The sequence below is a fragment of the Polypterus senegalus genome, chromosome 2 (assembly GCF_016835505.1).
Source record: "Polypterus senegalus isolate Bchr_013 chromosome 2, ASM1683550v1, whole genome shotgun sequence".
NCBI lineage: Eukaryota > Metazoa > Chordata > Cladistia > Polypteriformes > Polypteridae > Polypterus > Polypterus senegalus.
Genome location: NC_053155.1, coordinates 287,543,330 through 287,559,854, shown reverse-complemented (window position 1 = coordinate 287,559,854; position 16,525 = coordinate 287,543,330). Strand labels below are relative to the sequence as shown.

General features: G+C 35.6%; 1 protein-coding gene across 2 annotated transcripts in view; it reads left to right on the top strand.

The window, feature by feature from the left end:
- The first annotated feature begins 1,811 nt into the window (after positions 1-1,811).
- katnal1 (katanin p60 subunit A-like 1) overlaps positions 1,812-16,525 on the top strand; it is a 47,105-nt gene continuing 32,391 nt past the window's right edge. Inside the window, exons 1-2 of one of the 2 annotated variants that reach the window (XM_039745725.1) lie at positions 1,812-1,876; positions 13,718-13,880. In XM_039745725.1, coding sequence (XP_039601659.1) covers positions 13,719-13,880 — 162 coding nt within the window. In that variant the 5' untranslated portion in view covers positions 1,812-1,876; position 13,718. Of the gene's footprint in view, positions 1,877-13,717; positions 13,881-13,963; positions 14,126-16,525 lie in introns of those variants that run through there. The other variant, XM_039745724.1, reaches the window with a different exon arrangement.

Sequence of the window (16,525 nt, the reverse complement as noted above, 5' to 3'; positions counted from 1 at the left end):
AGTGAAAAGGAAGGTCTAGACGGTAGTGAGACCAGCTATATTACATGATTTGTACTGGGTGTAACGAGGATGGATAGGATTAGAAATGAGTACATTAGAGGGTCAGCTCAAGTTGGACGGTTGGGAGACAAAGTCAGAGAGGTGAGATTTCGTTGGTTTGGACATGTGCAGAAGAGAGATGCTGAGTATATTGGGAGAAGGATGCTAAGGATAGAGCTGCCAGGCAAGAGAAAAAGAGGAAGGCCTAAGCGAAGGTTTATGGATGTGGTGAGAGAAAACATGCAGGTGATGGGTGTGACACAGCAAGATGTAGAGGACAGAAAGATGTGGAAGAAGATGATCTGCTGTGGCAACCCCTAACAGGAGCACCCAAAAGAAGATGAAGAAGGTACGTTAAAACAATTTATAAATTGAAAAAACAGAAATGAACTGTTAAAAATAATAATAAAATAAACAAATAACTTTTATTTTTATTTATACAAACATAGAAGGGATGGTGAAGAACCCTTTAATTTATGATTTTACAACCGGCTTGGGTTTTTCTACTTAGGAATCGTTTTTAACATTAAAATAATATGAATTGTAACAATGATTATGAAATTTAGCAATATAACAAAAATATAAAATGATCAAAATATTACAGAAAAAGCTGTCATTAAAGTTATTTTATATTTATGAACATCACGTCTCTTATTATACGTTTTCAAAACTGTATTTGCTGTATTTTCATATTACTTCATATTATATATATATCTATTTTTTAACAATTTCTTAGCGATTTCTTTGTCAGTACTTCAACTATCCTTTCCCTGTTTTGTTTCCATGTTCTTTGGAAGCTTGTTTAGACCAAATTAATGACATTATGGGCTTCCTCCACGTCAGTAGGAGTTCACTTTTTTAATAGGTAATAATAAGAATAAGGTATATGTTACAGTGGGGGACATCATGCTTTTAGAGAGGCCTAGGTGGGGCATGACCAAAAAAAATGTTGGGAACCACTGACCTAAACTGAACTAGTAATATATTGCATAATAGTAAGAGTAATATCCAGTAACATCCAGCAACATTATAAATCTATAAAGAATTTTTACTTAAAAATTAATACCATTTTCATATTCTCTTTTTATTTGTACTATTTGTACTACAAATAAGGTTGGCTCTTGCCTTATATCTAACTCTGTCATTTGTCATCTTCACAGTACATAATGGTGACAAAAAAAAAGTACAGATATGAAAAGGTTGGGGAATGCCTTCATTCATCTATCCTTTATCAGACTTGTTTAATAAAATTCAGTGTACTCAGGGCATGAATTAACCCTGGCACAGGACACACTTAAGCACATTCCTACAGTAGATTTGCTCATACAAGGACAATTTAGAGATGTAATATATCTGACACTTTTTATTTTATTTACTATTTTATTCCATACGAAGAACACCTTTGGATGGGCCTGTTGTGAGACATGCTTTTATGAGTCGAGTCGGAGTTGACTGATGAGTTTCATGGATTGTATTTACTTTTTTTTTACTGGATTGTGTTTTGTTCTTTAAAAAACTCACATTCACTAAATATTTCACATTTATTTCATAACTTAGCTCATTATTCATTTATAAACGGTAATGTAAACAGCTTGCTTATAAGAATCTGCTTAAGCAAAACAGTAGGCATAGATGCATCAGCTAACGCAGTTACAATACCCCTGTTATATTGTGTATTCAGCTTCGGCTCATTTAATTTGCTAATACCAAACCTGAGCTCAGCAATGTCTCCTCCCCGTCACTGTATAATCTTTGGCGTCTTTTCGTTGTTATGGCAATGTCACCATGACTAACGGACTGCGGCGCTTCAGGAAACAGAACAGTATTGCTGCGTGAGGTAAATTTGTCACATTTTTTGTAATTACAATGTTTTCAAATATTGCGTGAATTATCTGCAGGCTTTACAACTTGCAACTGAAATTATGACGCTAATAATTTGCGCAGGAACGTTGCGTTGCCAATCTGTATTTAGATATTCTGTGTGGCCTAGATTTGGGCGTAATCATTTGCAAGGGTACATGGGTAATGTGGTTCTTTTAAAGCTCGCAAAGGGGCATATCAACAAAGAAATGTGCGAATGCAACTACATATTCCGTGAGTCCCAGCTGGCTTTGTAGCTGTCATTGATTGTGAAGGTGGCTGTTTTTCATTTTTGTTTCAGTATTTGAAATTGGCTTCCCATTAGAATAAGGTTTATCTGCATTAGAAGTATTCAGAATAATAAGCTGTTAACATCTTGAAATATTATTTAAGTTAGATACGCACGTATTTGTTGTTTTAATATTATACTGCTATAATATTGTTCGTGGTAAGGAAATACCAAAAGTACAATTACCCCACATTTCGTACCGGTATTAACGCATTTTCATTTTAACATATTATAGCATTCTTAAAGTCGTTAGTTAATAATCGAAATATTTTGGATTTATTAAATCGTTTTAGAAGTTATATACGTGTTATTTTAAATTAATAGTCTTTGTTTTATTTGATGTACCAGATATAATGCCAGTAAAAGAATCACCAAATACTTATGTGTGCTATTGTGAGTACAGTATACTAAAACTTACATGCACATTCTAGTTATTTCAATTATTTGTAAAGTAACGATACAGGAATAGGTAAAACATAATATTTTTAAAAATAATTACTCTCCCGTATATAAAGAATATCTATAAATAGACGAAACCGTTCGTAAGTAAGCCGTCCCCAATTACTCAGTACATTCTGTATTTTAATTGACCTTTGACAGAATGCTGAAAATTCATTCAGGGGTTTGGCACACAATTGCCAGTACTGATACATGCCAGTATTTTACATTCATTCTGGATTAGTTTTGCAGAAAACCACAAATTGTTAAAAGAATTATCCGAGGCTTGGATTTAATACAGATTAGTATCATCAAAAATGTATTAGACTGGTGTCCTGTCTAGGGTTTGTTCATGCTTTGTGTCTTATTCTTGCAGGGATAGATTCCAGATTCACAGCGGCCTTGCACGAGATAGAGCGGATTCAGAAAGTGGATGGATGAAATTACCATAAATAGATAAATAGATAGATAGATAGATAGATACTTTATTAATCCCAAGTGGACATATATATATATATATATATATATATATATATATATATATATATATATATATATATTTAGTCATTTTCCTCAACAAATAATCACCAAATTAATAGTATTGCTATATATTGTTCTTTTGAATGTCAGGATGCTGTTTGTACATTACAAATACCCATGTTAACTTGCATAAATTACGTTTTCATTGTCTGTGATGGTTAATGGATTGTTGATTAAGTTTAGCTAAAGTAATTTAAAGATGTAAGATCTGTGCAACATCATAAATTCTGACAGTTCAGAAATTAGTTATGTATTTATTTTAATATCTTTCACACAAAACATATAAAATGTGAAAAAAAGCACCAAACCAATGCACACTTACAGATAAGAATGTTTTAATTTGACCAGTGAAGACGCTGCCTGGGTTTGGCTACAGCTATAATACCTCAAAGATGTTCTTGTCCCAGATTTTAAATTCCTGAAATATAATTTGAATTTCGGTATTCTTCAAGATCAGGACGTGCAGAAATCATAATATTCAGAAACTTCAGAAACTGTTCAGATCTCTTCACTTTTTACACATTTTGTTATGTTGCAGCTGTACGCTAAAATCATTTTTATTTATTTTTTCCCTTACAAAGCTACATTCAATATCCAAAATGACAAAGCCAAAAAAATAAACTTCTACAAATAAAAAAAGATGAAAAAACATTAACACAAGTATTAAGACCCTTTGCTCAGTATTTTGTTGAAGCATCTTTGGCAGCGATTATAGCCTGGAGTCGAAGGACAAGCATTGCACACCTACATTTGGGTATTTTCTGCCATTCTTCTGTGTCAGGTTGAACAGAGATGTTCGATTAAGTTCAAGTCTGTGCTCTGGCTGAGCTGCTCAACAACATTTACAGAGCGATCCATAAGCCGCTGTTGTGTTTGGATTGCTTTATGCTTAGTGTCAGTGTCCTATTGATAGGTGAATGTTTGGCCCAGTCTGAGGCCCAGAGTGCTCCGGAGCAGGTTTTCATTAAGGATATCTCTGTACTTTGCTCTATTCAGTTTTCCCTCAACCTTGACTATTTTCCCAGTCCCTGCCACTGAAAAACAACCCCCAGCATGATGCTGCCATCACCCTGTTTCACTGTTGGAATGGTTTTTGCGCTGAGCTGTGCCTGGTGTTCTCCAAATGTCACATTTAGAATTGACGTCAGACAGTTTAATGTTTGCTTCACTAGACAAGATAGTCTTTTTTCTCATAATCTGAGAATCCTTTTTGAAAGCCAGCTTTATGTGTTTTGTGGCCATTCTTCCATTAAGCCCAGATTAGTGGAGTGTTGCAGTGATGGTTGTTTTTCTGAAATGTTTTCCCATCTCCAGAAGTGTTTTCTGGAGCTCAGACAGAGTGACTATTGGGTTCTTAGACACCTCTCTCAACAAGCTTGTTCTGCTGTAATTATTTGATTTTACTGAACATCCATCACTAGGAAAAGTTGTGGTTGTTGCAGACTTAATCAATTTAAGATGTGTGGCCACTGTGCTCTTGGGAAACTTAAGTGCCACAGAATTTGTTTTAGAAAAACTTGCCCAGTTCAGTGCCTTGACATACTGCTCTCATTTAGAACTGCAGGCAATTTCATCAACCTCATGTTTTACCTAATCACGTGAAATCAACCGAATGTAATAAAGGTGGAATTCAAAATGTGTAGAAACATCTCAGTAATAAGCAATAGAATGGGAAGCACCTGTGCTTAATTTCAAGTGTCATAGCAAAGAATCAGAATACTCACGTCCGTGTGATATTTTGTTTTTTTATTTTTAATAAATTTGCAAAGATTCCTAAAATCCTGTTTTCACATTGTTATTCTGGGATATTAAGTGTTGATTGATGAGGGAGAAAATAGTAGAAGGCTGCACCATAACAAAATTTGTAAAAAGTGATTGGGTCTGAATACTTTCTGACGGTACTCTATAAATAGACAACTAAATTTAATGAACACTTAACACAATGTGTAACTCTCCCTCATCCAGTTTCTGAACCTGTTTAATCCAATATTAGGGGTGTGAGGAAATGTAGACAATTCAGGGGGCATATGCCTTGTCCCTAGAACAGTGATGTCAAACGCCAGGCCTGGAGGACCACAGTGGTTGCATGTTTTCATTCTGACCCTTTTCCTAATCAGTGATCAGTTTTCACTGGCAGTTAACTCCTTTTCCCTTCATTTTAATAGCCCTGTTTTTAAGGATGCAGTCCTCTGAATTGATTCGTTTCTTCTTGAAATGGCAGCCACACAGTAATGAGATGTGAAGCGAGCCAACAGATGAGCAGCCAAACTGGTGTTTCAAACTCCAACCAATCTATTAATGAGAAGTTGATTCTTGCTGTGAATTAAGCTCGTTATTTAATTCTGTGGCCTGTTGCTGCTCTCATTCTGCCACAGCAGACATTTCCAAAACTTTTGATTTTCTGTTCAGTAAAATGTTTTGGTGATCTGAAAGATCAACCTTACCGAGACCATCATCTCTCTTTATTTTAAGATATTGTGTGACGGGCAAAGGTGAGCTGGTCACATGCCGGCTTGTTTTGTGTCTCATTATTGTTTGGCTGCTAATTAAAAAAAGAGACAATTAAGGGGCCTGAGTCAAGTTAATTAAAACTAAAGCCAAAGAAGTTAATTAGCAAAAACTGGTCACTAATGAAGAAGATGGTTAGAATAAAAACCTGCAGCCACTGCAACCCTCCAGGCCTGGAGTTCGACACCCGTGCCCTAGAGCAATGTAACAAAACACATGAAACGTCAATATGTAAAAATACAAGTAGTCTAATCTAGACATGCCATGTTGCCTTTTTCCTTGTAGTAATATGGATGATGTACATAAGGGTAGTACACTTCATCTACTTTTCTTTGAAACTGAATAAATAGATATCATGCCATTTTTATTATTACTTTTTTACCAAGCTTTATTTTTCTACCAAGTAAAGAAAAAAATCACATCCCAAAATTTAGATTATAACTTAGTATCTCATAATTTTGACATACCATCTCATATTTATAGCGTTCTATCACATTCTGTAAAATTAGAATCTCCTAATTTACATTTAGTCACTCATAATTGTGATTTACAGTCTCTTAATTTGAAATTAGTCTCTTAATTTTTATATAATACCTCAGAATTATGACTTTAAAACTTATAATTCTCTCTTAAATCTCCTAGTTATGGTTTTCTCTCTCTTAATTACTAATTAGTATCTCACAATTTCAACCTAATATCTCATCATTATGACTTAGTCCTGAATTAGCTCTCATAATCTTGATTTAACAACTCAGTTTAGATGATATAACTTTAGGTGGCACAGTGATAGGCACTGCTGCATCACAGCTGAAAAGGGAAATAGCATGCTGTACAAGACTAACACCTATGGGATTGCTAGGCTCGGCTCCACCCCACGAACCTGACCTTTGAAATTTGGTTGGGAAATGGATGGCAAGAAATTTTTGATATAAATAATTCACTTAAATTCCTTTTTCCTTTCAACATGGGTTATATTTTATTTGAGATAATTAAGAATGTTTTAAATAATACATTTTAAATTGCAGTAATAGAAAAATACATATTATACAACATATGTAACTAAGATTATTATTCTTTTTTTAATGTATCATAGTCATGAATAAGCTAGGATACTAGGCTTCTCTTAAGGATCATGGGCATCTTTTGTAGATATTTGTAAGCCTGCATGTTGTGTCCCATTCCCAGGAAAAAGGCCAGCAATGATGCAACATGTAAATAAGTCAATCAATTTTAGTACTACAGTGTGATGTTAAGGGTTTTGTTCATCCAAATTTATTTACTTGTCTTTCTGTTTGTTGAATCATTCTGTTGTTGTTTAATAATAACTAGGTAACTGGGGTGCCACACAGCATAGATGTGAATAAAAGACCAACCTCTAGATATTGCTTTATAATTCATTTAATTGGTTGATTGGATGGGCTTCAGCACTAGCTCATGATGTGTCATCACGTAAATTATGTTGTGTTTATATCTTATATAATACGCTATCGTGGCTGTCTGTTTTTCTGTCCAGGATTTTAAATCATCTGTAGCTCGCAAACCGTTTGAACTATTGGCCTGATATTTGGTACATATATACTACGTGATGTCTAATATCTGCTTTCAGGGTGATGATTGACCTCCAAGGTTATTCCTCTTTTTATTTTTATTTTATTTTATTGTAGAATTAACTCTTAGCAGCGGCCAGCAGGGCAGCCGTGAGGTGCATGTATACGGGCGCCGTTCTCATCCCTACCACCTTTGCCGTCATATCCCCTACCTCTTCATATCTTAAATCATTCTTAAGTCTTCAATCTGCCTTAAGTGCGTAATTGCAACACAAACACTGACTTATTTAGTTTTAATGCGAGAAGATGCTGATGGAAGAAGAGATGTAGCAGGCCGCTAGGGTGGAGAAAAGAAGATCTGCTCAGTCAGAAAGCAGCAAGCGCATCAACCAAATGAATGCTAAACGTACAGAGAAAGAATATGAATGCTTAAGTCAAGTGTATTCACGGCATGTAAATAAGGTGCATTATAAAAAAAGAATAAGTTGACTATCAGTCAGAGATTAAGGAAGTCTGATTTTTCTTGAGAGCTATGTTGTGTAGTGTTTGTTATAGTAGACTCATATATTCTATTGGATCTGGCAAGGCATGCATCTTAGTAAAAGGACAAACGTCTGTGTATCTTTGTGTCCATCCAGTTGCTATGTCTCTGTCATTCTAACAGATGGCACCTCAAAAACATTTGTGTTAAATGCATTTTATTACTGCAAATGTTTTTGATGCACCATCTTTTGGAATAACAGTTTTTTTTATTATTTACATGCATTACAAAATACATTACAATAGATGGTCCACTGCAAACGTTAATGCTGAGGTTTACATTGATTACTTAGATTTCAGCCTATCTTAGACAGATAGCACAACTAGTTGTATTTACAAATGAAAGCATTGGCTCTGTTTGAATACTGCCTTGAGAGATCAACATGGCCAGGTATACAGAACTCTTTGTTCATGACAACCTTCAAAAGGATTCATATCAGGATTACTTTAAAAATGTAATAATTTGCTTTGATTAATAGTTAAGACTGTGGACTCAGGTAGTTACAACTATCATTTAAGTCAGTGGTTAACAAACTTTTTTTGGCCATGCCCCACCTAGGCCTCTCTAAAAGCATGATGTCCCCCACTGTAACATATACCTTATTCTTATTATTACCTATTCAAAAAGTGAACTCCTACTCACATGGAGGAAGCCCATAATATCATTAATTTGGTCTAAACAAGCGTAAAGAGAACATGGAAACAAAAGAGGGAAAGGATAGTTAAAGTACTGACAAAGAAATCGCTAAGAAATTGTTAAAAAATAGATATATATATAATATGAAGTAATATGAAAATACAGCAAATACAGTTTTGAAAACATATAGGAGATGTGATATTCATAAATAATAAAATAACTTTAATGATAGCTTTTTCTGTAATATTTTGATCATTTTATATTTTTGTTATAATGCAAAATTTTATAATTGTTACAATTCATATTATTTTAATGGTGAAAACGATTTCTAAGCAGAAAAACCCAAGCCAGTTGTAAAATCATAAATTAAAGGGTTCTTCACCATCCCTTCTATGTTTATATAAATATATAAATATCTCTGTAAAAAATAAAAATAAAAATTATTTGTTTCTTTTTTTCTATTATTTTTAACAGTGAATTTCTGCTTTTTGATTTTATAAATTGTTTAATGCACTGTACCTAAATTCTTGAATTGCCCCCCTAAAAAATCGAATTGCTCTCCAGTGGGATGTGTGGCCAATGTTGGGAATCATCGATTTAAATATTAACATCCATAAATATCCAAATACAATGCAGAGCTTAAATTTAGTTTGTGATAGACTTAGAGATTCTCCCAGTGTAATAACAAGTATGAATAAATTCCACGATTATTCAGGCTATTTTCATCTAAACAAACTCTTTAAAGCTGTTTTTGTAGTACATGGTTTAAAATCAGGTTCGTCAGAGAATCTTTCTGCTAGGTTTGCAACATTTGCTATTGTAAGATTTACATTTGCAACATTAGCTGGTTCAGAAGCTTACTGAAGAATAATGTTTAACAAATGAGTCAAATTGATACAATTTTCAAATGTTACAAACCCCTTGTGTTTTCATTTCTTAAATCTACTCCTCCTTTTTTTAAATTTATCCTAACGTTAAGGCTTCCTGTATGAATTCAAGAATCATATTACATTAATCTATTATTTTAAAATAGCCCATTGTTCTGTTATAGTCTAGGTGTGTTTACATGCATTATATTTAGTTATTGTTTATGTCCATGTACAAATCCAGAAAATTAACCTGACTAATGTTGCTTATGTTCAGTTACTCCAAACTGAGAGACTGCATCCCATTCACCAATATACTGTACCTTTAAAAAATATGACATATGTGCCCTTTCACTAAATTTGTCACATTTTAGAGATTATACTCTTGAACATTAGTTATCCTTCAGAAACTAAAAGAATGACACAAATTTAGCCTTTGCAGGTGAGTAGTCAGCCATGAGGTATGGTGTTTTAGCAATTCTGCCAGCTGTATGGGCGTCTTGGCGATTAGGCATTTCTGTTAACACAGTACATGTTTTTTCAATAGTAAGATATTCCTTGTGCCTCAAAACATTTAAACAATAAATACTTTTTATTTAAGTATTAAGAAATGAAACAGCTCATTTTATTGCCTGTGTAAATTAGCTAATTAGCCACTTGGTTAAAACGTGTAGTTTCCTCCAACATGCCACAGTCCAATATGTGTGATTCTGGATGCTTGCAAATTTTCTCCACAACTTTGAGCTGTATACGCTGGTTCAAAAATGCATGGATGCTTGGATGGACATCTGCAGACTTTCAATATGAGATTGAATGCAATGCTTCTGTGACTTTTTTAGGACTGTGTGTGACACTGCATTAAAAAACAGTGAATAATTCCGTCATTTAATTTCCTGTTATAAATATGTGACACTGCATGTTAAATGGCTGCATGTCATCAGTAATATCACAATGTTCTTAAAGAACACATGAATCTACAGTATTTCTGAACAAACTCCGTAATGAGGTAAAAGTGGCAATAACAAAAGCCTGTGTTAGTGTGTTTTGTCTTGCTCTCTGAAATCCTCCTGTCTTGAACACAAAGCATTTCCAGATGTGACTTCTGCTGTTTTACTTTTTGACATGTGTTAATATGGTGCTGTAGCATCACCACTGTGAGGAATTTTCATATGTAGTTTTAACTATTTTTTTTTTTTTTACATATGATTGTGCCAACGCCCTAATTTTTCTACCTATTTCAATAATTCAATTCAATAAATGCCTTAGTGCAGTACTGAGTAGACTCTCATATTGTGTACCCGATACTATAAAAAAGTTAGTACTGTTGTATTTCTGGGAGTATGATGTCAACTTGGCAACAAAATATCTGTTCTTTTGACATTCCTAGTAGATGTGTTGCCATGTGTACAGAGTACAATAGAATTCCTACTTGTTAAAACACTCTCCCTTTCAGCTTCTTCTCTTTCACTATGCTTTGCTTACACTATGTCTCTGATAGGCAAGCCTTTACCCAACTCGCCTCCTCTCCAAACTCAATATGCCGCTGGCAGAGAATGTCCTTTAAAACCAAGCCCTGGATTATTTTTGGCACCACACGAGGAATCATGTACTAAGTGAGGAATGCATTGTGAAAGCTGTATCTTCAGCAGCTAATTCATAATTAAAGCATCTTTGCCATCTTCATTATCATAACATGCAACAGGACCTGACTTTACCATGAGCTGGCCCTTTGCCTTTACCCTCCATTTTGAGGTAACTATCCTTGTTTTCTGGTAATTCTCCATTCTTTATGACTTCTCTGTTATATCAGACTCTTCAAGAGCCTCTCTGTTATATTAGACCCTGCAGAGTAATTACTTTTGGGACACCCCTTAGGCACATAATTTATTTTGTCCACTGGCGCAGTAACTGTTTAACAACGTTGGCAATTGGAGGGTCTGTCCAGTCACTAGTGTAGGCTCCTTTTTTGAAGAATGAATCTTCTCAGGCTCTGCAATGTCTTTGCCTAATGCTAAATAAGCCAAGTATGCAAATACAATTTCAATGAACTTTTGCTCATGTGACATCAGTATGAATTTAACTGATTACACTGCTTGACATTTTTTTTGTCATAGAAAAACATTCGATTTTTGAAAGGCCACACATATAATACCACATCTTAGTGCCTAAATCAGTATTGTTTTATCAGTATTGATCATAAAATATGATCCAATATCTGTTGTGTTTACATTACATGGCTTAGATGTGGCCTGAATTTATACATATACATGCAGCTTATGTGGTATATGTGCACTAAACATGTGTTGTGACTTACAACACAGATACGGCATAAACATGGATCACATGTTTGGTTCTGCTAGTACTGTTTTGATTGTTTTAGCATGTTACATGATGCACAAAAATAACATAATCAAATCACATCCTTAAATTAAAATCTGGTTATATAAACAGAGGTCAGATATAAGCAATTGGAAGTGAAGCAAAAGTCAGTTCATCATTCATAAGTGGCCTGTATCCTACCTAAAAAAATGCTGACCATGTGCATATTGGGTATTCATTCCAAAATCTGACCTGTGTCAGATTTATTTAAAAATTGGAGTTATATCTCAGATCAGTAGTGTAAATGTAGCCAACGTTTACAATATTAATCAGCACTTGATGTTGGTGCATAGTTTGTATATGCATCCTAAGAAAATACTGATGAAACAAAAAAAGGCACATTATGTGCTGTAACTAAGCCACAAGGGAAAAGAATGCAGCGCCACAAACCAATTCCCAGTATTTTTATAGTGCATGCTGAATCTCTCATTTTAAGAATAAGATAAAGAGAAAGAGAATGGTTAGTAAATTTTTTGCCTGTTTTTTGTTGGTAGATATCAAAGTCAAAGTGAACTTTATTGTCATCTCTACCATATACAGGTATACAGATAGACGAAATTGCGAAGCTCAGGGTCCACAGTGTAACAACATGAAGTGCAAAGAAATAGCAGCAATATTGCCGTGTAGTTAGCAATATGAACATTGATGCAATGTATGGTATTTGCAATCTAGATACATAAATATAGTCTATAGATATGTAATATAATAAATAATAGATAATACAGAAATTATCAGTGTGTGATAATAGTTGTTTAAGACAAGTGTAAGCAATGACAGGTCAGAATGTTTCACAGCAGAAGGATATCAAGAGTGTCCAAATACTTAAAGGTCAGTATGAGATTTTCAGTTTTTTTCTACATGCACACTCGTCTTTGCAGGAAAGTGGCTTCCATGTATAAAAGTTCTATTTTTAGAGGTGGTCGAGGCTGTGTGGAAGATCCCAGGTAGCAGCTTGGTGTTAAGGAGTCTGACAGTTTGGGGGTAAAAACTATCCTGCAGCCTGGCAGATCTGGCTTTGATGCTGCAGTATCTTCTCTTGAATGGCAGTAGTGTGAAAAGTCCAAATGAAGGGGTGTAAGGGGTCCTGCACAATGCTGCAGGCCTTGCGAACACTGTGTGTGTAAAATTATGGCCTGTAGTGAAGGGAGAGGCACCCCAATAATTTTCTCTGCTGTCTTCACTCTCCTTTTCAGGCGCTTGCAGTCGGATATGCTGCAGTTGCCATACCAGACAGTGATGCAGTTGGTCAAAACACTCTCAATGGTGCCTCTGTAGAACATGGTGAGGATGGAAGGGGGAAGACTTGCTCGCTTCAGCCGCTGTAGTCCCTGCAACAAGCTGTATGAAGGCCTTTTTTGGAGTGAAGCATGACAGCAGACTAAGATTACAATAATAAATTCATGTAGAATTTTTATGCATACTGTATATCTCAATAACATACATACACAAGTAGTTCATAAACAGTTTTTGACATCCTGTATAACATTTTGTGAGTTATAATATTATTATGTTAATATAACACAATAATACACATTGTTTGCCTTTTTAAATGGTTCCCATCTTCAGCAAATGTCAAGATACAATAAAAAACAGACATCAAACCACTTCAGATTGAAAGTTAATTCTGTTTTGAATAATAACAAATTTCCACACAGCTTTAAAATAATTCAGGCATTGTTGTATAAAGGAGCCCATTCTTTACTTTGTAAGCTTTCTTTATTTGAACTTGGCATTCTTCATTAATATAGAACCATTGAATAATTTATTAAACTGATGAAGGCTTTTTCCTAAGTGTCATAAAGAGGGCACCTACAGGACAACAGTGAAGTAGGGAAACCAAGACCGAAAACACATGATTGATGTTTCTCTTTAACATTATTAGATGTACTGCAAATGATAAGAAGTACCCATATTATAGAGTGAAGTCACTGAGAACAACTGATTCAACTATACCTTTCTTACTCCATTATCCTAAATACTTATCAAGAATTTCATTTGAATGATTAAATGTAAGTTTTAATACATATGTTAAAGGTTATTTTCAATTTTCGTTATTGTTTTCTTTGCATTCTAGAATGAATCTGAATGAGATTTGTGACAATGCAAAAAAAGGCAGGGAATATGCCCTTCTTGGAAACTATGACTCTGCAATGGTTTACTATCAAGGTGTGATACAGCAGATATACAAACACTGTCAATCAATTAGAGATCCAGCGCTGAAGGTGAAATGGCACCAGGTATGTATTATCTGCAGGTTATTTTCAATTTTCCTGTGTTTGAACGACACGGGCAGATGTTATTGTTTTCTTTGCATTCTAGAATGAATCTGAATGAGATTTGTGACAATGCAAAAAAAGGCAGGGAATATGCCCTTCTTGGAAACTATGACTCTGCAATGGTTTACTATCAAGGTGTGATACAGCAGATATACAAACACTGTCAATCAATTAGAGATCCAGCGCTGAAGGTGAAATGGCACCAGGTATGTATTATCTGCATAATTAATGCCACACTCCTAGATCATTAAGATGTACGTAAAGATTTAACTGAAATTTTCCATGATCACCAGCCTCTGTGGATTTTGTCATTTGTGTGCTAAATACTAAGTGTACAAGGCCATCTTTGAAAAACATCAGTGATATTTATTATTTTAGTCAATATCAGCATTATGACTAGCCTAACATATTTCCAATATGGCATAGAATGAATTAGGTTGTTATACAATACAATACAACTTATTTTTGCATAGGACTCTTCACTGAGTGTAGGCACTGAGCATCATGAACAAATTTTTAGGTAAAATACAAATATACAGTAGATTATACTAATTACTAAATGCAGAATTAGTAACACAGATTTGTTAAAATGCACAGAAACCAAAACAGAAACCGACTAACATAAATGGAAACCAACAATATCTGTCCGTTGTCTGTCAGTTGACAGCAGAGCGTATTAAAATTTAGTAGAAAAAGTCAAAGACAAAGCCAGACACAGTCACAGTCCTGGAGACTTTGGCCAACAAGCCACCTACACCCTTCTGGGTATTCTATAGTGGAGTCTGTGCTGGGCCATTCAATCTGATGAGAGACTGTTTCAGTCTTATTAATTCCAGTTCTCCTTTACCTGAGATCCATCCATCCATCCATTATCCACGGCTTAGCCAAGGTTGGGTCGCGGGGGCAGCAACCTAAGCAGGGAAGCCCAGACCTCCCTGTCCCCTGCCACCTCCTCCAGCTCCTCCGGGAGGACCCCGAGGCGTTCCCAGGCCATATATAATCCCTCCAGCGTGTCCTGGGTCTGCCCCGTGGCCTTCTCCCAGTGGGACATGCCCAGAACACCCCCCCAGAGAGGCGTCCAGGGGGCATCCTGACCAGATGCCCAAACCACCTCAACTGACTTTTCTCAATGCGGGGGAACAGCGACTCTGCTCCGAGTCTCTCCCGGATAACTGAACTCCTCACCCTATCTCTAAGGGAAAGTCCAGCCACCCTGCGGCGAAATCTCATTTCGGCCACTTGTATCCGCGATCTTGCTCTTTCGGTCACTACTCAAAGCTCGTGGCCATAGGTGAGGATAGGAGTGTAGATTGACTGGTAAATCGACAGCCTCACCTTTTAGCTCAGCTCTCTCTGCACTACAATGGGCCGTTGCAGTGCCCTCATTACTGTGGATACCGCACCGATCTGTCTGTCAACCTCCCGCTCTATTCTTCCCTCACTCGTGAACAAGACCCTGAGATACTTGAACTCCTCCACTCGAGACAGTAAAGTGTTCCCAACCCAGAGAGAGCATTCCACCCTTTCCCGGCTGAGAACCATGGCCTCGGATTTAGAGGTGCTGACTCTCATCCCCCCGCTTCACACTCGGCTGAGAACCGCTCCAGTGAGAGCTGGAGGTCACTGTCTGATGAAGCCAACAGAACCACGTCATCTGCAAATAGCAGAGACAAGATTCCTTACCTGAGATGACTTTTCCAAATGTAGGAGAGCAGCTTAGCAGTGCAAATGTGGCACCAAGTACCATGTTAATATACTGAGAATAACAGCAGAATAGAGGAGGGTTAGTAACAGTTTATAAATATTGTTTCACTTATATATTTCTATTCAAATGACTAACAGACAGATATGCAGCAGGTACAGCTAATCAGCAGCTCTAGTCAGGGTATGCTAAACTAAAGTAGTAAGTCTTTAGCCTGGATTTAAAAGCCAAGACTGATGGGATATCTCTTATATTAGCAAGCAGATAATTACACAGCTTATGGGCCTTAAAGTAAAAGCTCAACCTCCCACCGATATTTTATTAATCCTTGGAATGTTAATTATGCTGGCATCTTGAGATCTCAGTTACGCTCTTGTTTGTAAGTAATAATAAGTTCAGATAGGTAGGGCCAAAGCTTAAATGGGAGACAGTTCAATGACTTGAGAACTAGAGGTATGTGTTCATATTTTCTGTTTTGTGTAATACTTCTTGCAGTAGCAATTTTGAATCAACTTAAAGCTGCATGAAGAATGATTTGAACAGCCAGTAAGTGATGGATTGCATTACTCAATCCTAGTAGAATTAAATTCATGAATTGATTTCTCAGTATCCTCCATATTTTGAAATTTCTTATTTTCCAACATTTTTAAGATGAAAAAAATATGTTTTGGATAATTTTGTGATGTGTGTTTTAAATTACATGCTAGTGTCATAGTAACACCAATTCATAGTGTTATGAATTTGTTGTCTTTATTGCTCACAAGTAGGAATTTATTTTCCAGAAGTGGAAGTTAGCCTTGTTTCAGTCAGTAGTACTTAACAACATATACATGTTCATAATGTCGTGATTCAGCAGTGTGGCATGCTTTGCTATCGTATATTCATTATACAGTATAAAGTAACA